This window comes from Somniosus microcephalus, chromosome 23 (genome assembly GCF_052327205.1).
Source record: "Somniosus microcephalus isolate GS21.2 chromosome 23, FLI_Smic_1.0, whole genome shotgun sequence".
NCBI lineage: Eukaryota > Metazoa > Chordata > Chondrichthyes > Squaliformes > Somniosidae > Somniosus > Somniosus microcephalus.
This window is the reverse complement of record NC_141009.1, coordinates 6687982-6709089: the sequence shown is the minus strand read 5'-3', so window position 1 is coordinate 6709089 and position 21108 is coordinate 6687982. Positions and strand designations below refer to the sequence as shown.

General features: G+C 48.5%; 1 protein-coding gene across 2 annotated transcripts; it reads left to right on the top strand.

The window, feature by feature from the left end:
* The first annotated feature begins 134 nt into the window (after window positions 1-134).
* ptges2 (prostaglandin E synthase 2) lies at window positions 135-20185 on the top strand. Of its 2 annotated transcripts, XM_085965308.1 has the most exons (7): window positions 135-427; window positions 6352-6546; window positions 8409-8464; window positions 12287-12439; window positions 15495-15695; window positions 17574-17691; window positions 18677-20185. In XM_085965308.1, the coding sequence occupies exons 1-7, from the start codon at window positions 155-157 to the stop codon at window positions 18806-18808; spliced, it is 1128 nt and encodes a 375-aa protein (XP_085821434.1). In that variant the 5' UTR covers window positions 135-154; the 3' UTR covers window positions 18809-20185. The 2 variants fall into 2 exon arrangements, with proteins under 2 accessions (XP_085821434.1, XP_085821435.1); XM_085965309.1 differs by lacking the exon at window positions 6352-6546.
* The last annotated feature ends 923 nt before the right edge of the window (window positions 20186-21108 follow it).

The following is a 21108-nucleotide window of genomic DNA, read 5'->3' as shown; positions in this document are numbered from 1 at the left end:
TTTTTTGTTGGTTTTCTTGGATAGGAATGCGACTGAGCAGAAACTACCTTTTTAGTTTGAAACAACAAGATTGTATTTGGAAGGGGTGGGGGGAATAATCCGCAGTAGGGCGCCTTTAAGAAGTCCAGGGTGCACCTTCTCCTGTTAGGTAAAGATGGCAGCTTCCTGTGTCAGAGCAAGGAGGCACTGTGCCCGTTTCTTGGCTTGCAGTATGGTTTGCAAATGGCAAGCCCTGGCCTTGCAGCCCGGCAGCCGGTTCTATGGTCAGGGCAGAGCTTTGCAGAAGCTGGCAGGAGGGTCTAAAGCCGGCGGCACTGCCCTGGGCTTTGCCTTTGTGCTGGGTGGGTCCCTGGGACTGTACCACACTCTCAGGCACCGCCTGCAGCAGCAGCAGCAACAGCAGCACGCCGAGCAACAATGCAGCGAGGTAAACCGGGACCAAAACAACAACAACAAAAGAGAGGTTTCAGGGCCAAGTGCGGTGGCAGTCATTTATTTTTGCAGTTCGACAGTAAGGTTTGCAATGCGTCTTGCTGCTTTGCAAAAGGGTTATTTTTGCAGTTTGACAGTAAGGTTTGCATTGCATGACCGTGTCTTTCTGCTTTGCAAAATGATTATTTTTGCAGTTTGACAGTAAGGTTTGCATTGCTTGCCCGTGTCTTTCTGCTTTGCAAAAGGATTATTTTTGCAGTTTGACAGTAAGGTTTGCATTGCTTGCCCATGTCTTACTGCTTTGCAAAGGGATTATTAGTACAATCAGGATCAGCACTGAATTTGTTGTGCAATGCAATGTACTCATGCAACATGTTTTGCGTTCGAATTCGCAGCCTAAATCCGTTTTGCATCAGAAGTCTTGAATGCTATCTGGCTGCAATATGATGTATTTTAAGAAGAAAAGACTTGCATTTCTACAGCGCCTTTCACAAACTCAGGATGTCCCAAAGTGCATTACAGCCAATGGAGTACTTTTATGAAGTGTAGTCACTGTTGTAATGTAGGAAACGCTGCAGCCAATTTGCGCACAGCAAGCCCCCCCCCCCCCCCCGCAAACAGCAATGTGATAATGACCAGATAATCTGTTTTTAGTGATGTTGATTGAGGGATAAATATTGGCCCCAGGACACCGGGGAGAACTCCCTCTGCTCTACTTCGAAATAGTGCCACGGGATCATGGTTCCTCGGTTTAACGTCTCGTCCAAAAGACGGCACCTCCGACAGTGCGGCGCTGCCTCAGTACTGCCCCTCCGACAGTGCGGCGCTCCCCCCAGTACTGCCCCTCCGACAGTGCAGCTGAAAGAAAATTCAAACTTTTTAGTTTAAGAATACTGTACAATTGTTGGTGCTTCAAAAAGTACTTAATTGGCTGTAAAGCGCTTTGGGACATCCGGTGGTCATGAAAGGCGCTGGAGAAATGCAAGTCTTTCTTTTCTTGTTAACACATTACTTCTGTTGCTGTATAATAAGACACTATCTTTGTATGTTTGCCTGACCTAATAGTCCTTGGATTTCAAGGTCATTCATTGCATGTGTAGTGACTTGCGAGGTTACTGAGATGTGATGAAGTGCTTTATAAATGCACTTGTATTGTGATGTGAATGTCACCATCGCCAAGTTGTGTAGCATAGTCCCAGGGGAATGTAGGATCAGGAGGAGGCCATTCAGCCCCTCGAGCCTGTTCTGCCATTCAGTTAGATCATGGCTGATCTGTATCTTAACCCCATCTACCCACCTTGGTTACATAACCCTTAATACCCTTACCCAACAAGTAACTAGTTTGAAATTTTCAGTTGACCCCCAGCCTCAACAGCTTTTTTGGGGGAGAGAGTTCCAGATTTCCACCACCCTTTGTGTGAAGAAATGCTTCACAAACTGATACCTGGGATGGCAGGAATGACGTATGAGGAGGGATTGGGTCGATTGGGCTTGTATTCGCTAGAGTTTAGAAGAATGAGAGGGGATCTCATTGAAACTTACAAAATTCTAACAGGACTAGACAGACTAGATGCAGGAAGGATGTTCCCGATGATCGGGGAGTCCAGAACCAGGGGTCACAGTCTAAGGATAAGGGGTAAGCCATTTAGGACAGTGATGAGGAGGAATTTCTTCACCCAGAGCGTGGTGAACCTGTGGAATTCTCCACCACAGAAGGCAGTTGAGGCCAACTTATTAAATATATTCAAGAAGGAGTTAGATATATTTCTTAAGGCTAAAGGGATCAAGGGATATGGGGAGAAGGCAGGGACCGGGTACTGAATTTGGATGATCAGCCATGATCTCATTGAATGGCAGAGCAGGCTCGAGGGGCCGAATGGCCGACTCCTGCTCCTATCTTCTATGTTTCTTCCTGACATCCCCCACCAGAGGAAACGGTTTATCTTTCATTAATCATCTTAATCACCATATTTAGATCACTCCTTAATCTTTTATACTTGAGGGAATATAAGCCAGGTCTGTGCCACCTGTCTTCGTAATTTATCCCTTTTAGCCCCCGGTATCATCCTGCAGATCTATGCCTCTTCAATCTTCCCAGCCTACCTTTTGTTCCCCAAGGAAATTTGGTGGTGTCGGTAGGAGAGGTGATCTTCTCAGTCTTCAAACTAAAAGGAAATTGGATGGTTGCTTGTAAAAAGAGGAATGTAAAAAGGCTGTTGGAAATGAGCATGGTCAGTAAGTTCGCAGATGACACGAAAATTGGTGGAGTGGTAAATAGCGAGGAGGGAAGTCTCAGGCTACAGGATGATATAGACGGGTTGGTCAGATGGGCAGAACAGTGGCAAATGGAATTTAACCCTGAAAAGTGTGAAGTGATGCATTTTGGGAGGACTAACAAGGCAAGGGAATATACAATGAATGGTAGGACCCTAGGAAGGACAGAGGATCAGAGGGACCTTGGTGTGCATGTACATAGATCCCTGAAGGCAGCAGGACAGGTAGATAAGGTGGTTAAAAAGGCATATGGGATACTTGCCTTCATTAGCCGAGGCATAGAATATAAGAGCAGGGAGGTTATGATGGAGCTGTACAAACTGCTAGTTAGGCCACAGCTGGAATACTGTGTGCAGTTCTGGTCGCCACACTTATAGGAAGGATGTGATTGCATTGGAGAAGGTGCAGAGATTCACCAGGATGTTACCTGGGCTGGAGCGCTTCAGCTATGAGGAGAGACTGGAGAGGCTGGGGTTGTTTTCCTTAGAGCAGAGAAGGCTGAGGGGGGACCTGATTGAGGTGTACAAAATTATGAGGGGCATAGATAGGATCGATAGAAAGGAACTTTTCCCCTTAGTAGAGGGGTCAATAACCAGGAGGCATAGTTTCAAGATAAGGGGCAGGAGGTTTAGAGGGGAATTGAGGAAAAACTTTTTCACCCAGAGGGTGGTTGGAATCTGGAACTCACTGCCTGAAAGGGTGGTAGAGGCAGGAACCCTCACAACATTCAAGAAGCATTTAGATGAGCACTTGAAACACCATAGCATACAAGGCTACGGACCAAGTGCTGGAAAATGGAATTAGAATAGACAGGGCTTGATGGCCGGCGCAGACACGATGGGCTGAAGGGCCTCTTTCTGTGCTGTATAACTCTAGCAGGAGAGTGGGATCAGAAACCAGGTGGGCTGTGGGAAAACGACACCAGCGCAGACGTAATGGGCTGAATAGCCTGTTTCTGCACTGTAACGTGCGATGATTGCCTTAATGATGCACTTGTACTGCTGTTTCAGTGTAAAGCGCACCAACACCCAAAAGTGACAGCGTAATTTGGGAGACGGGCCTAATGTGATCCTCGAGCTCACTGAAGCCAAGTGGTGTGAAACTCCCTTGCAGACTGATACCTGGGATGGCAGGAATGACGTATGAGGAGAGATTGGGTCGATTGGGCTTATACTCGCTGGAGTTTAGAAGAATGAGAGGGGATCTCATTGAAACTCATAAAATTCTAACAGGACTAGACAGACTAGATGCAGGAAGGATGTTCCCGTTGGCGGGGGAGTCCAGAACCAGGGGTCACAGTCTAAAGATAAGGGATAAGCCATTTAGGACTGAGATGAGGAGGAATTTCTTCACCCAGAGAGTGGTGAGCCTGTGGAATTCTCTACCACAGAAGGCAGTTGAGGCCAATTCATTAAATATATTCAAGAAGGAGTTAGATATATTTCTTAAGGCTAAAGGGATCAAGGGATATGGGGAGAAGGCAGGAACAGGGTACTGAATTTGGATGATCAGCCATGATCTCATTGAATGGCGGAGCAGGCTCGAGGGGCCAAATGGCCTACTCCTGCTCCTATCTTCTATGTTTCTATGCAGGAGGCAGTTGACGTGTAACTATCGATAGGTGTATCGCTTTTTTTTGGGTGCGCGGCCCCTTCAAGTGACATGCGCCGCCGGCCCATTCAAATGTTCGCGCGTGCGCGGTTATTCGAATTGAAGAGCCGGCGAGCGGCCTGCGCGGGAGCTCCAGACCGTCGAGCGGCGGCGCAGCTTAACGGGAACATTGGTGTTAACCGTGGCTCGGTGGGTAGCACTCTCGCCTCTGAGTCAGAAGGTCATGGGTTCAATTTCCCAGCGCAGTGCTGAGGGAGGTGCTGCACCGTCGGAGGGGCCGTCTTTCGGATGAGACGTTAAACTGAGGCCCCGTCTGCTCTCTCAGCCTTCAAACTAAAAGGAAATTGGATGGTTGCTTGTAAAAAGAGGAATGTAAAAAGGCTGTTGGAAATTAGCATGATCAGTAAGTCCGCAGATGACACGAAAATTGGTGGAGTGGTAAATAGCGAGGAGGGAAGTCTCAGGCTACAGGACGATATAGACGGGTTGGTCAGATGGGCAGAGGGTTTGAGTACAGGAACAAGGATGTCTTGCTGCAGTTGTACAAGGCCTTGGTGAGACCACATCTTGAGTATTGTCTGCAGTTTTGGTCGCCTTATCTGAGGAAGGATGTTCTTGCCATGGAGGGAGTTCAGCGAAGGTTCACCAGACTGATACCTGGGATGGCAGGAATGACGTATGAGGAGAGATTGGGTCGATTGGGCTTATACTCGCTGGAGTTTAGAAGAATGAGAGGGGATCTCATTGAAACTTATAAAATTCTAACAGGACTAGACAGACTAGATGCAGGAAGGATGTTCCCGTTGGCGGGGGAGTCCAGAACCAGGGGTCACAGTCTAAGGATAAGGGATAAGCCATTTAGGACTGAGATGAGGAATTTCTTCACCCAGAGAGTGGTGAACCTGTGGAATTCTCTACCACAGAAGGCAGTTGAGGCCAATTCATTAAATATATTCAAGAAGGAGTTGGATATATTTCTTAAGGCTAAAGGGATCAAGGGGTATGGGGAGAAAGCAGGGACCGGGTACTGAATTTGGATGATCAGCCATGATCGCATTGAATGGTGGAGCAGGCTCAAGGGGCCGAATGGCCTACTCCTGCTCCTATCTTCTATGTTTCTAAAAACAGTGGCAAATGGAATTTAACCCTGAAAAGTGTGAGGTGATGCATTTTGGGGCGTAAAAGATCCCGTGGCCACTATTTCCAAGAAGAACAGGTGAGTTCTCCCTGGTGTCCTGGTCAATAATTATCCCTCAACCAACATCACTAAAACAGATTATCCGGTCATTATCACCTTGCTGTTTGTGGGAGCTTCCTGTGCGCAAATTGGCTGCCACGTTTCCAATGTAGTACTTCAAAAAAGTACTTTAATTGGTTGAAAAGGGCTTTGGGACATCCTGAGGCTGTGAAAGGCGCTATAGAAATACAAACCTTCCCTTCCCTCTCTCCCCTCCATTCCCATTCAGTCAATCCTGGTCAGACACATGCACACACGCGCCTGAACAAATACCCTCCTCTGCTTGGGCCAGTCCTGAAACACAAGAAAGCGTGAGCGGGAGGGTCCACTGAACTGGAAGTACGAGAGCAAGGAAGCACTTGCATTTATGCCTGGTTCAAGTCCCAAGGCAATCTCGGGGGAACCCCGCGACCCATCAGACCCCCTGACCCGAGAAGGCCATGTGGGCGATTCATTGCGGCCAGCTGCCAGTCACTGGAGGTGAAATTAGGCGTGTTTTTGAAGAGAAAAAGAAGTAAATTGATAAAGAAAAAAAAGACTCTTATTTCTCCAGCGCCTTTCACCACCTCAGGAAGTCCCAAAGCACTTTTCAGCCAATGAAGTACTTTTTTGGTAGTGTAGTCACTGTTGTAATGTAGGAAACGCGGCAGCTGATTTGCGCACAGCAAGCTCCCACCAACAGCAATGGGATAATGACCAGATAATCTGTTTTTAGTGATTTTGGTTGAGGGGGCGGGGCGGGAAGAGGTGGTTTGGCTTTCCAGCTGTGGTTTAAACCTCCTTCTGTGTGCCTGCAGGGTTCCTGCGCCGGCCTGTCGCTCACTCTGTACCAGTACAAGACCTGCCCGTTCTGCAGCAAGGTCCGCGCGTTCCTCGATTTCCACTCGCTGCCCTACGAGATCGTGGAGGTCAACCCGGTCCTGCGGAAGGAGATCAGTTTTTCCGACTACCGCAAGGTTCCGATTCTGATTGGGGAGGATGGCGGGAAAGTGGTGAGTTCCCACAAAAAATCCGCATCAAGATGGCCACAAATTCTAACTATTGAGCGGGAAATATTATTCGACAAGAATTTTTAAAAATATTCTCCTGGGTGCGAGTGACGGAGCCGTTAGGGGGTGGGGGAGGGGCCTCTTCCAGAGAGCATTTAATAGTCAACGTCATAGGGTGGGACTGGAGTCACATGTAGTCCAGAACTGGGTCTGGATGGCAGGTAAACAGGTATGTTTTTACAACAGGCTGGCAGCTTTCATGGTCATTCTCCTTGCTGACGGATTGAATCCATTTTCCAAACTTGCCGCAGTGGTGTTTGAATTCACAACTTCCGGGTTACTCGTCTAATCCTATCGCCGTTACCACAACCACACCTCCTCCAGCCCCGCAACCCCCCGAGATCACTGCGCTCCTCCGATTCCGGCCTCTTGAGGATCCCCGATTTTAATCGCTCCACCATTGGCGGCCGTGCCTTCAGCCGCCTGGGCCCTGAGCTCTGGAATTCCCTCCCTAAACCTCCCCGCCTCTCTCTCCTTTTTAAGACGCTCCTTAAAACCTCCCTCTTTGACCAAGCTTTTGGCCATCTGCCCTAATACCTCCTTATGTGACTCGGTGTCAAATTTTGTTTGATAATCGCTCCTGTGAAGCACCTTGGGACGTTTTACTACGTTAAAGGTGCTATATAAATACAAGTTGTTGTTTTTGCTACACCACCGTACCTCGTAACAGTGAGGTGTTAACAGGATGTGTGGACAACTGTTCAACTGAGCTTCAAATCAGAGAATCACACAGCGCAGAAGGAGGCCATTCGGCCCATCGTGCCTGTGCCGGCTCATCGTGCTTGTGGTAGAGCTCTCCAGTTAGTCCCACTCCCTTTGCCCCTTCCCCCCACTGCCCTGCATATTTTTCACTTTCAACTATTTCTCCAATTCCCTTTTGAAAGTTACTATTGAATCTGCTTCCACCGCCCTTTCAGGCAGCGCATTCCAGATCACAACGACTCACTGCGTGAAAAAACATTCTCCGCATCTCCCCCTCCCCCGGGATCTTTTGCCAATTAATAGAGTAAATGTAGAATTTATGTTTTGTGTTTCCACACAAGTGACATAAACTAGGAAGTAAAGTCTTTGCAACATTTAGACAGTGGCTTCGGAAGGTGGAGATCTGTTGATCTCTTTCAGGGCAGTGACCTGAGCGTATGGTTTAGGCTGACGCTCAAGTGCAGTAGCGAGGGAGTGCTGCATTGCACGAGGTGACGACGAGACGACAAACCATCTGCTGCTCCTCCGGTTCAAGTGGACGTTTAAGGCCGCACCACACTCTTCATAGCAGAACAGGGCGTTCTCCCCAAGTCCTTCCCAACATTCCCCCTTCAATCAACAGCAGCCCCCCCCCCCCCCCCCCAAAATAACCTCGCCGGTCGTTCAACTCATTGTGGGATCTTGCTGCGCACCAAAAGGCTGCCAGATTTGCCTACATAACAGTCACTTGCGTGTCGAAGTAATTAATTGCATACAAAGCAATTATGGAGAGGTGTGAAGTGTGACCCAAGTGTGTGTGTCTCCATTTTCTCTCTATCCCCCTCCCACCTCTCCTTCTGTCTCCCTTTTTTATCCCTATTCTTCCCATATCTGTCTCTCTTTTCCCCCATTCCCTCTTTCCCTTCACTCCACCTTTCCCCCCTCTCTCGCCTCCGAATCTGCGGCGATTTTCGTCTGAATTTCAGATTTTTGTTTTTTAAGCTGAAATCTGACGAGTGACTCTAACGAGTGTGTTGGAGGAAGGGTGCAGAGTTGGGTGGGTGTAAGTTGCATGAGGGATAAGCAGCTTTTAAACCGATTCTCATCTCCATTGTTTCTTTCAGCAAATCAACGATTCCTCAGTTATCATCAGTGCTGTGAAGACATATTTACTGTCCAGGTAAACCTGAAGTGGCGACTGACAATCACTTCAATATTTTATTTCCAAACTTCTTTGCTTTGTGAAGTTTAGACTCCCTTTTAAATCGAGCTTCGAGCTTTCAGTTTCACCTTTTTATTTACCCAAAAGAATTTCCATTCCCCCCCCCCCCCCCTTCCTGGCTATTAATTTTATTTTCTGATTTTTCACCCTTTTGTTTAAGATCTCCTTATCCTCTAATTAATAACCTGATTTTTGTTTGTCATTTATTTCCCCTCCACACCGAATTTTAACTCCAAAAATCGCTGTTAATTTCCCAGAAACCTGAACTTTCTCTTCCTCCCCTGTGTTCTGGTTGTTAAGAGTGCTCGAGGAACACTTGCACCTTTTTACACAAACGTACCTGCTTACACACTTGTACACACACACGCACACACATACACACACACGCACACTCCTTCACTAACTTAGAGACACACGTACACTCTCGTTTGCTCTCACACACAGACCCTTCCATTATCGTACACTTGCACACAATCCCATGCCCCTCGCACACTTAAACACATTCATTCCCTCTCACACACCCACAATCTCAGTGACACAAACACAGTTTTTAGTCCATTTCGTAAGATTTTTCTTCAATTTACCGCTAGACTCGACTATTCCAACGCACCCCAGGCCGGCCTCCCACGTTCTACCTTCGGTAAACTTGAGGTCATCCAAAACTCTGCTGCCCATGTCCTAACTCGCACCATGTTCTGTTCACCCATCATCACCCCTGTGCTTGCTGACCTGCATTGGCTCCCATTTAAACAATGTCTCGATTTTTTTTAAATTCCCATCGTCGTTTTCAAATCCCTCCATGGCCTAGCCCCTCCCTATCTCTAATCTGTTCCAGCCCTACCTACAACTCCCCGAGATGTTTGCGCTCCTCCAATTCTGGCCTCTTAAACATCTCCGATTTTAATCGCTCCACCATTGGCGGCCGTGCCTTCAGCTGCCTGGGTCCTAAGCTCTGGAATTCCCTCCCTAAACCTCTCCGCCTCGCTACCTCTCTCTCCGCCTTTAAGATGCTCCTTAAAACCTCCCTCTTTGACCAAGCTTGCCCTAATATCTCCTTATGTGGCTCGGTGTCAGATTTTGTTCTGATAATCGCTCCTGTGAAGCGCCTTGGGACGTTTTACTACGTTAAAGGCGCTATATAAATACACGCTGTTGTTGATTTCCACCAGAGGAATTTTTTTTCCCCTCAATTTTTACCTGCTTCTGAAAGGCCCAAAAGATTCCCAGGATTTTTAATTTTCTTGTCGAGAATAAAAAGGAAAAAAGGTATATTGCTCTGTGAACCGTGCAGGATCCAGCGATTTGGAAGGCGGGCAGCTGCTCGTCCTGACCACGGCTAGAACCACCGCGTAACGCCCCTTGGGAATTGCATGAGCGCAGCCTGGTTTTTCTCCCTCCCCCGTGTCCTAACTCGCACCAGGTCCTGTTCGCCCATCACCCCCCTGTGCTTGTTGACCTGCCTTGGCTCCCATTTAAACAACGCCTCAATTAAAAAAAAATTAAAATTCTCATCGTCGGGGAAGTGGCTGATTGCCCGGCTCCTCCCGGCGGCACGGTTGAGATTAGCGTTTCTCAGGTATGCGGCCAATCGTGGGCACAAACCCAACCTCCCAGCACTTTGTCCTGGAGTTTCCACTTTAACAACAGTCGGCGATCCGGCCGCAAATTGCGTCTAAAACTGCGTTGGTTTCGAGAAGTGTTTTTTTTCCGCCCCCCCCCCCCCCAAGTTTCTGCTCAAACTCATTAGCATATCGTGGAACGCCAAAAAAAAACTGCCATGAATCAGCGCAATCGGACAGCGTTTTAGAACATAATATTTGGAGAGAAAATAAATTTGCTTTAAAATTAGATCGGCAGCTTGGTGCAGTTTGAATAATACAGCTGAAAATGGGTTTATCACAAAAAATAAAGCCTTTTAATCAGAGTGTTTAGTCCCCCACCTATTTTAAAGTAAGTGAAAATGACCCCTTTAAAAAAAAACTACACAGAACCATTTGCTAGTTATATTGGGGTACAGTAGTCAGTTTCTTAGTAAATTAAAAAATATATATATTCAAAAAGCTTTTCACTGGTCGCGGAATTTTAAGCGCAAATTACGTCCAGCGCAACTCGAGTTCCCGCGATCTTCTGCGCTAGTTTAAAAAAAAAATCACGCCAGAAGCCATCCCCGCCCAGAAAACTGACCGCGCCTGCAGATCGGATTAATCGCCACGGCGAGTTTCCGCTAATTGCGCTCGTCCACAGTCCTTCGAGGAGGCTCTAAAAATTAAGCTGGTTCTTTTGGGCGCAAGGACATTAATAGGCACCTTTTAAAAGCTTTTGAATATAGATCGCGGAAACTTGAGCTGCGCTGGACGTAATTTGCACTTAAAATTCCGCGGTCTTTTGCGCTGGTTTGGCCGATTTTCAGACGAACCGCGCTTGGGGAAAAAAAAACCAGCGCAACCGAACAGAAACTCCAGGGCCTGGTGTCCGCACCACGCGCCGTGTTGTAATCCAAGTTCTGCCTCTGGCACTGTCGGTGCGTGAGGCTGCGCCTAGGAGACGGGCGAGAGTGACCTGGGGTGACTTTCCCTTTTGAGTTGTCTTCCCCACCTCTCTGGGAGAGGCTGGCCTCCTCCGATTGATCTCTTCTCCTCACCCCTCCCCCCGTAGTGCAACTCCGATCATGAACTGGGTGTACGGCCACTGTGAAAGCTCTGCCGTTGATTTTTGGCCGTCCTCTTGGGGGAGTTCTCCCCGGTGTCCTGGTCAATATTTGTCCCTCAACCAACCTCACTAAAAAACAGATGATCTGGTCATTATCACATTTGTGAGATCAGGATCACAGGCTCACACACAGATTACCCAACAGGGTTTTAGAAGTTGTAAGGCTTTTATTAAAGAGCTACAGTTTTAAAGCATAATCAGGTATTACATATGGTTTAAGCCGAGTATAATAGACATACAACCCGTGACAGTAGAAAGTGATCTACGACTCCCGAATCAGAATGACACGACCGGACGGACGGGGAGGCAGTACGGTGGTCTTGGATTGGGTGGATTCATGCAGTCTGCTGCAGCGGTCACTTCCGTTGGGTCATCTCTCAAGCTGTTGGAGGCTTTAGGCCGTCAGGCACCTCAGAGGCTAAACTTGACCAAGGTGTTAGGCCGTAGCCACCTCGGAGAAGCCTTTGCCCCTGACTGCCTGATTTCCTCTCTCGGTCGTCTATATTTATAGTTATTTTGGTGGGCTGGTAATCACCCGGTGTCAATCGTTTGATCCCCATCCTATTGTCCAATTGTGAAGCGGGAAGGCATCCCTCGCCGTCCCTTTCTGCATGGCTGACCAGGCCTCCCTCTCATCTTTCTGAGGAATGTTTTGTTATGTTTCTTGATATTCGACCTCGCTGGCACTTGTGTGGTGCTATCTGTTCCCGGCTGCATGTTGTCAGTTTCTGTTCTAAGAATTAAAACCCATCTTTGAATCTAACAGCTATTTCTTACACATTGCTGTTTGTGGGAGCTTGCTGTGCGCAAATTGGCTGCCGCGTTTCCTACATTACAACAGTGACCACACTTCAAAAAGTACTTCATTGACTGTAAAGCGCTTTGGGACGTCCTGAGGCTGTGAAAGGCGCTATAGAAATGCAAGTGCTTTCTCCTTTTGCTTTCTGCCTTTTACATTTCTTATCTGCTGGTTGTAAATACGAGAACTGTTGGCCTGTATGTGGGATGCAACTTCCAACACGCTGGTTTGTCTCTCCGTACTGTTTACTCGCTGTTTCTCAAACATTTCAGGCACAAAAAACTAACTGAGGTGCTATCGTACTACCCAGAGATGAAATCGAAAGACGAGAAGGGGAAGGAGGTGGTTGAATACAACAACAAGTACTGGGTGATGCTGGGGGAACAGGATGAAAAGCAATACTACCCCAACAAGGAGGTCAGGAAGTATGTATACCCGGAGCACACTTAAAATCAATCATTATTTACAAATATCATCAGGAAAACAGCCTGTTCTAACTCGGCCAGACATCTGTAATGTTCAGTGTGTTCCCTCCTGTCCTGTCCAGTCCTGCCGGTGTTTTTGCAATCCCTTTCCCTAATCGGACTGCTGTCCTTTAGATGTGTCGTTAAACCCGAGTTTCCCTGTCTCCCTGTTCTGGTGGATGCTATAAAGATCCCATCGCACTATTTGAAGAGGTGCGGGGAGTCCTGCCCAGCGCCCTGGCCAATATTCCTCCTCCAGCCAACATCTGCAAACGCTGGTCGTCGGTGTAACTGTTGCATGTGGGATTTTGCTGTGCAGGCGGTCTTTGCTCTTTCCCCTCCCCCAAAAACTCCTGTACAACTAAAGTTACCGTCCAAAAAGCCGGAAGGTTTCTAAAAGGTCTCGATGTGTCCGGCGGCTACGACGTACCAATTAAAAAAAAATTTTTTTTAACCCTCTTCCATCTGTGATTATGAAACCTGAAAAGCTGCCGCACAAGTTCTGCGGTGCTATTGCAAGGCAGGGGTGAGAAACCTGGGGCGGGGGGGGGGGGGGGGGGGGGGCGCGCTGCCACTCCAGGTTCTCTTTCCCCTGCCCCCCACCCCAAACACCCCTCCCCTGCCGCCCGCCTTTCAGCCCGGAGGCTGGCCGGGCAAGGACGCCCCCATGTTGGGGGTGCTCAATCTCCACCCGTAGCCCGCCGGCCACCAGTTAAGCCACAGCTAAAGTATTGTGTGCAGTTTCTGGTCACCACATTACAGGAAAGATGTGATTGCACTGGAGAGGTGACATGAATCAGTCATTCATGAAAGAAAGACTTATGAAATAATACTGAGCGGCCTGCGGGGTGGCGCTGTCCAGGGAGAGTATAAATACTCGGGCACGGGCCCAGCTTGCGCAGGACATTCTTAACAGGAACTAGTGAAGGACACAACTAGACCTCCATGTTGTAAAAACAGTTGATTTAAAGCTTTGTTTAACGCTTAGACCAAGTGCCCAGTAGTTTTCTTACATCAAGAGGGTACAGAGGAGATTTACCAGGATGTTGCTTGGACTGGAGAATTTTAGCTACGAGGAAAGATTGGATAGGCTGGGGTTGTTTTCTTTGGAGCTGAGGGGAGACCTTATTGAGGTGTATAAAACTATGAGGGGCCCAGATAGAAGTGGACATGGAAGGACCTATTTCCCTTAGTGAGGTCAATAACCAGGGGGCAGAGATTTAAAGTAATTGGTAGGAGTTTAGAGGAGATTTGAGGGGAAATTTCTTCACCCAGAGAAGTGTGGTGGGGGTCTGGAACTCACTGCCTGAAAGGGTGGTAGAGGCAGAAACCCTCATTGCATTTAAAAAGTACTTGGATATGCACTTGAAGTGCCGTAACCTACAGAGCTGGAAAGTGGGATTAGGCTGGATCGCACTTGTCGGCCGGCACAGACACGATGGGACCGAATGGCCTCCTTCCGTGCCGTAAATTTCTATGATTCTATGCTAATATAAGCAAGGCACTCGCTAATGGACCAGGCCTACCATCTGTGCTATCGGGCAGGCGGCCGGCCGATGGTAAAATCTACCCCCAGGTGCTTCCCCTACCTGGGATGTTGGAAGCTGTTCACTATTCTATACAAATTTAGTTCAGTGTCGGTGAAGTGAGGGGATCGCTCGTGAGGGAGGGAAGTCAGTGTGACTCGTTCTCAAGCCGTTTGACCACCATTTGGGGGTTTTTTTTTACACTGGAGCACGTACAGCGATGTCCACCATTTGAGTCCCCAGGGCACGATGCTGGATTTGGGGGTGATGGAGCAGATTTGCCCGTGTGCCGTTGTTACCTCCAGACTCGACTATTCCAACGCACTCCTGGCCGACCTCCCAACCTCCGTAAACTTGAGCTCATCCAAAACTCTGCTGCCCCCCCCCCCCCCCCCCCCCACCCCCCCCCCCCCCCCCCCCCCCGTGTCCTAACTCGCACCGAGTCCCATTCACCCCTCACCCCCTCTGCTCGCTGACCCTACATTGGCTCCCGGTGCGGCACCGCCTCAATTTTAAAATTCTCATCCTTTTCAAATCCCTCCATGGCCCTCGCCCCCTCCCTACCTCTGTAACCTCCTCCAGCCCTATAACACTCCGAGATCTCTGCGCTCCTCCAATTCCGCCCTCCCTTGCGCATCCCCGATTTCCATCGCTCCACCATTGGTGGCCGTGCCTTCAGCTGCCTGGGCCCCGAGCTCTGGGATTCCCTCCTAAACCTCTCCGCCTCTCTAGCTCTCTCTTCCTTTTAAGCAGTTCCTTAAAACCTACCTCGTTGACCTATCCTAATATCTCCTGGTGTGGCTCAATGTCAAATTTTGTTTGATATCGCCACTGCGAAGCGCCTCGGGATGTTTTTACTCTGGTTAAAGGCGCTATAAATACAAGTTGTTGCTGTTGTTGTAGTCTGGTTGTGCTGCTGCTAACCTGGCCTGTTGGAAACATTAGGAACAGGAGTAGGCCATTCAGCCCCTTCAGCCTCCTCTGCCAATCAGTTAGACTATGGCTGATCTGCACCTCAACCCCATTTACCCACCTTTGCTCCATATCCCTTGATACCTGTGCCTAACAAAAATCAATCTGTCTTGAAAGCTCCATTTGACCCAACATCCACAGTCTTTTGGGAGTGATTTCCACTACCCTCTGTGTGGAAAAAGCACTTCCTGAATGGCCTCGCTCTAATTTTAAGATTACATCCCCTTGTTCTTGATTTCCCCCACCTGAGGAAATAGTTTCTCCGCATCTACTCTATCAAATCCTTTCAACATTTTAAACACCTCGATCAGATCACCCCTCAATCTTCTATGCGCAAGGGTATACAAGCAAGGGAGGGATGGACAGCACTGTCGGTTCGTCGTTCAGCTGCTGCTGCACACGCCCCATTAGCTGCCTCGGCCGTGGCCCATGGCGAGGCCAATCAGCTGACTGTGGCTGCAAGTGTTGGATGTTCTTTGCCGTATAACTTGTGTTGGGGCTTTTTTTTTAATGTCCAGGGAGGAAATGAAATGGCGCAAGTGGGTGGACGACTGGCTGGTTCATCTCATTTCACCCAACGTCTACCGCACTCCCGGAGAAGCCCTGGAGTCTTTCGACTACATCGTGCGGGAGGGGAAGTTTGGCGCGTTTGAAGGATTTCTCGCCAAGTATTTTGGAGCAGCAGCCATGTTCCTTATCAGCAAGAGACTCAAGTCGAGGTGCGTGCATCTAATTCTTTTGTAAGTCCAGGCTCCTGGAGGGGAGGTGGGAGATTGCCCACCAGAGATGGAACCAAGATTAGTCGGAAGGATGTCAAGGCCTTGGAGAGGGTGCAGAGGGTACAATGGTACCAGGGATGAGGGACTTCAGTTACGTGGAGAGACTGGAGAAGCTGGGATTGTTCTCCTTGGGACAGAGAAGGTTAAGGGGAGATTTAATAGAGGCGTTCAAAATCTTGAAGGTTTTTAGTAGAGTAAATAAGGAGAAACTGTTCCCATTGGTGGAAGGGTCGATAACCAGAGGATGCAGATTTAAAGTCATTGGGGAGATGGGGAGAATTTTTTTTTAACGCAGCGAGTTGTTGTGACCTGGAATGCGCTGCCTGACAGGGTGGTGGAAGCAGATTCAATAGTAACTTTCACAAGGGAATTGGATAAATACTTGAAGGAGAAAATTATTGGGCTATGGGGAAAGAGCAGGGGGGAGTGGGACTAATTCGATAGCTCGACCAAAGAGCCGGCACAGGCATGATAGGCCGAATGGTCTCCTTCTGTGCTGTGAGATTCTAGGACTCTTGCTAGCCCATTTTGTCACCTCTGAACTGTTGATTTGAGGATGGGGGGGGGGGGGGGGGGGGGGGGGGAAGTACTGAGACTTTTTAAGTGGGTCCGTTCTCTCAGTTGGTGAACTGTCGATCGTAAATGATCAAAAAAGGACCGAGATTAATTTACAAATGGGGTGTGCCATCCTGGTGGTTCTAAAGTCTTTGGAGGGAGGGAATTTTAACTCCACCCGTCCAGCGGAACCGGGCGGGAGGGGGGTGGCAGTTAAAGTGGAGTGGGCGACTTGCCCGCTGATCCCTCGCTCCGATGCCGCCGATTGCAATTTTAAAATGGAGGGGCCAAGGATGCCCACCCAAAGCCGGCAGGGCCCTTCTTTAAATATGCAGATCCAGTCCCAATTATGTAATCGGGACCTGACTGCTAACTCAACATTGGCGGGTGTGGTCCTTCGGGCCCCACAAGTAAAGTGTCGGCCTCCCTTATCCCCGACGTCGCGACCCCTTCCCTCCAACCCCCGTCCCCCCTAAACCACCGACGGCCCAGAACCCCCATCCTTCTCCCGACCCTGCACCTACCATAGACACGGCCAGCGGCTTCAGGCGCCCGATTTGGATTGGAAAGAGAAACCTTACAGGAACCCAGGTCACCTGAATTTATATTTAAAAAAAGATGGTGCACGTACTGGGGCAAAGCAGCCCACTTGATTGGCACCCCATCCAGCACCTTAAACATTCACTCCCTCCACCACCGGCGTACCGTGGCTGCAGCGTGTACCATCTACAAGATGCACTGCAGCAACTCGCCAAGGCTTCTTCGGCAGCATCTCCCAAACCCACAACCTCTACCGCCTAGAAGGACAAGGGCAGCAGATGCATGGGAACACCACCACATCCAAGTTCCCCTCCAAGTCACACACACCATCCCGACTTGGAAATATATCGCTGTTCCTTCATCGTCGCTGGGTCAAAATCCTGGCACTCCCTCCCAAACAGCACTGTGGGAGCACCTTCACCACACGGACTGCAGCGGTTCAAGAAGGCGGTTCACACCACCTTCTCGAGGGCAATTAGGGATGGGCAATAAATGCTGGCCTTGCCAGTGACGCCCACATCCCGTGAATGAATTTGTTTTTAAATGGTGCTTGCACCGGGGAAATGCTACATACACCAGTCTTTCCTACTGTTCCCCTCTCCGCTTGAAGCAGTCAGACATTCACTGATTGTCCAGAGTGAAGCCCCAAGCCCTCTTCCTTTTGGACCTCCTGTACCTCGTCTTACGAGAACTTGCTGAATCTTTGGCCTTGCTCGGTTTCAGACATAAGCTTCACAATGATGTCCGGCAGGACCTGTACAAAGCGGCCGATCAGTGGATGGCTGCTATCGGCAAGCACAGGCTGTTCATGGGCGGGAACATGCCCAACCTCGCTGACCTGGTAAGAGATGTCAGTCATTTTGGGTTCTCTTGGGGTTCTCTACCATGATAGCAGAACTGGGAGGTTATAACTATCAGGAAAGGCTGAACAAGCTGAGGCTCTTTTCTCTAGAAAAGAGAAGAACGTAAGAATTAGAAGCAGGAGTCGGCCATACGGCCTCTCGAGCCTGCTCCGCCATTCAGTAAGATCATGGCTGATCATCGACCTCAACTCCACTTTCCCGCCCGATCTCCATATCCCTTGATTCCCTTAGAGTCCAAATATCTATCTATCTCGGCCTTGAATGTATTCAATGATTCAGCATCCACAGCCCTCAGGTAGAGAATTCCAAAGATTCAAAGAACCTCAGCATCTACCCCGTCAATCCCCCTCAGAATCTTACATGTTTCAATGAGATCACCTCTCTTTTCCTCTAAACTCCAGAGAGTATCGGCCTAATCTGCTCAATCTCTCCTCAAAGGACAACCCTCCCATCCCAGGGATCAATCTAGTGAACCTTTGTTGCACCGCCTCTAAGGCAAGTATGTCCTTCCTCAGATAAGGAGACCGAAACTGTGCCCAGTACTCCAGGTGTGGTCTCACCAAACCCTGTATAAATGTAGTAAGACTTCCTTAGTCTTGTACTCCAACCCCCTTGCAATAAAGAGACTTCCCCTTAATTGCATCTACACTACTCGCCTCAACCTGTGGTAGCGAGTTCCACATTCTCACCACTCTCTGGGTAAAGAAGTTTCTCCTGAATTCCCCATTGGATTTATTAGTGACTATCTTATATTTATGGCCCCTAGTTCTGGTCTCCCCCACAAGTGGAAACATCTTCTCTACGTTTACCCTATCGAACCCTTTCATAATCTTAAAGACCTCGATCAGGTCACCCCTCTGGAGAAAAGAGCCCCAGCCTGTTCAGCCTTTCCTGGTGGGTATAACCTCTCCGTTCTGTAAGTCTGTCTCTTGTAACTCCCCCTCTGTCTTTTGCTCTTCACAGGCAGTCTATGGGGTACTCCGGGTAATGGAAGGTCTGGAGGCGTTCAATGACATGATGGCAAACACCAAGATAGCGCCGTGGTATCAGAGAATGGAGGAAGACATCCGGAAGGGACGGGAAGTTGTGCAGTAAATTGCTGCAGGAGCCATCGGGAGAATCATGTTAAATTCCCGTTGCACATTACTTCTATTAACGGTTTTGGGCGGACAACAAGACCTGGTCTTAACGGTGTGCTGTGAGATCTGTTTGACTTTACTTTAAAAACTGCATCCTCGCAACACTCATCCTCAGTTAATCAAGGGTGCAACAGCAAGACTTGGTCCGACGCTACATTCATAGTTTAAATGCAGTCTGAATCCAGAATCGGGGCCTGGCCTGATACCAGAAATAAAGTTGGTGGACGGAGTCTCGTTCTGCTTTGCTCCAAGCTGCATTCAAGTCTTATTGCCTGACTTAACGCTAAGCATTGATGCGAGGGAAAACACCGATGGTGTAAATGCACCCGAAAAGGCATTTAAAAAAAAAAACGCCCCACGGAAATAATAAAAGTATAAAGCTTTAAAAATCGTAAAGTTTGTAAACTGAGCAGTGCGATGATTGTGGGTCTTGAAGTAAAAAGCAAAATTAAAAAATGGATAGCTGAAACAAAAACAGGATGTGCTGGCATCACACAGCAGATGCAGCCTCTCTGTGGAGAGACCAGACAAGTTAATGTTTCAGGTTGTAACCCTTAATCAGAACTGGTAAAAAAATAAACAGCATTTAAATAGGAACAGGGAAGGGGGAGGGGGGAAAACACACACACAATTATGGGTAGAATGACCATTACTTGTGTGTGGGTGTTGTCTCTCTCTCTCCCACCCTACCCTCTGTTATGCTTCGATTTAAATGCTGTTCATTTTCCTGTTCTCATGAAGGGTTACACCTGAAACATTAACTTAAGAGCAGGGGTGTTCTCCCCGGTGACCTGGCTGACATTTATCCCTCAAGCAACATCACTAAAAAACAGATTATCCGGGTCATTATCACATTGCTGCTTGTGGGACCTTGCTGCGCGCAAATTGGCTTCCACGTTTTCTACATTACGACAGTGACTACGCTTCAAAAGTACTTTATTGGCTTTGGGTCGGCCTGAGGATGTGAAAGGCCCTTTACATTCTATTGGTCTACAGAAAATACGCCATACGCTGATTCAGGATTTCCCATCTCGGCACATCCTGTGGTTACCTGGAGGAAAATTGCTGAGGGTGGTCTCGGTAGAGTGGCGGCTGCTTGTAAATCCTGGCTGTCACACTCTGAGAGAGGCGAGGTTGTCAAGCTGAGAAAACCCAGCAGGAAATGACTGCCTTGCTTGACGTTTGGACCTGTAACAAAATGTGATAGGCCAGTGCTAGATGCAAGACTGTTTAATCTCTGTTTTATCTGGGTGAGAGTGATTTGACATGAGTTACATGGGAGGTGAAATTCTTCCACAGTTGATAATTTTAATAAATTTATGATGTCTTCTTCCATCTGTCTCCTTTGCTTCCCTCTCTTCCCTCTATTGAACTATTTTGGGCTGTTTTTGCTGAAGTTGTGCCCTTGCCACTTCCCTATGGTAAGTGGAAGTGAGTTTATCTATTGGGGGAAACGGGTACATCAGAATCTGACGGGATGTATTTGAGGCCATTTTTTTTCTTTTAAATGTCCCTTTTTCATAGGAGTGGGTGAAATGGAATTTCTTCAAAGAAAAAATATTGGCAGGGTCATAACGGTTAAAGGGGACCCCTGGCTGCACGAGCGTAGGTGGATGATGTAAGTAGTAACATAGAAACATAGAAGATTGGAGCAGGAGTAGGCCATTCGGCCCCCCTGTTTAAGGTGGTGGATGGGGTGCAAATCAAGCGGGCTGCTTTGTCCTGGATGGTGTCGAGCTTCTTGAGCGTTGTTGGAGCTGCACTCATCCAGGCAAGTGGAGAGTATTCCATCACACTCTTTACTTGTGCCTTGTAGATGGTGGAAAGGCTTTGGGGAGTCAGGAGGTGAGACACTCGCCGCAGATGAGACACTCGCCGCAGAATACCCAGCCTCTGACTTGCTCTTGTAGCCACAGTATTTATGTGGCTGGTCCAATTAAGTTTCTGGTCAATGGTGACCCCCCCCCCAGGATGTTGATGGTAGGGGATTCGGCGATGGTAATGCTGTTGAATGTTAAGGGATGGTGGTTAGATTTTCGCATGTTGGAGATGGTCATTGCCTGGCACTTCTGTGGCACGAATGTTATCTGCTACTTTTCAGCCCAAGCCTGAATGTCATCCAGGTCTTGCTGCATTCGGGCATGGACTGCTTCATTATCTGAGGAGTTGCGAATGGAACTGAACACTGTGCAGTCATCAGTGAACATCCCCAATTCTGACCTTATGATGGAGGGAGGGTCATTGATGAAGCAGCTG

Coding starts and splice junctions, on each gene's coding strand:
- ptges2 (XM_085965308.1), top strand. CDS start 155: ATGGCAGCTTCCTGTGTCAGAGCAAGGAGGCACTGTGCCCGTTTCTTG. Junction 428..6,351: donor CCGAGCAACAATGCAGCGAG/GTAAACCGGGAC, acceptor GTGTGCCTGCAG/GGTTCCTGCGCCGGCCTGTC. Junction 15,696..17,573: donor AGCAAGAGACTCAAGTCGAG/GTGCGTGCATCT, acceptor GCTCGGTTTCAG/ACATAAGCTTCACAATGATG.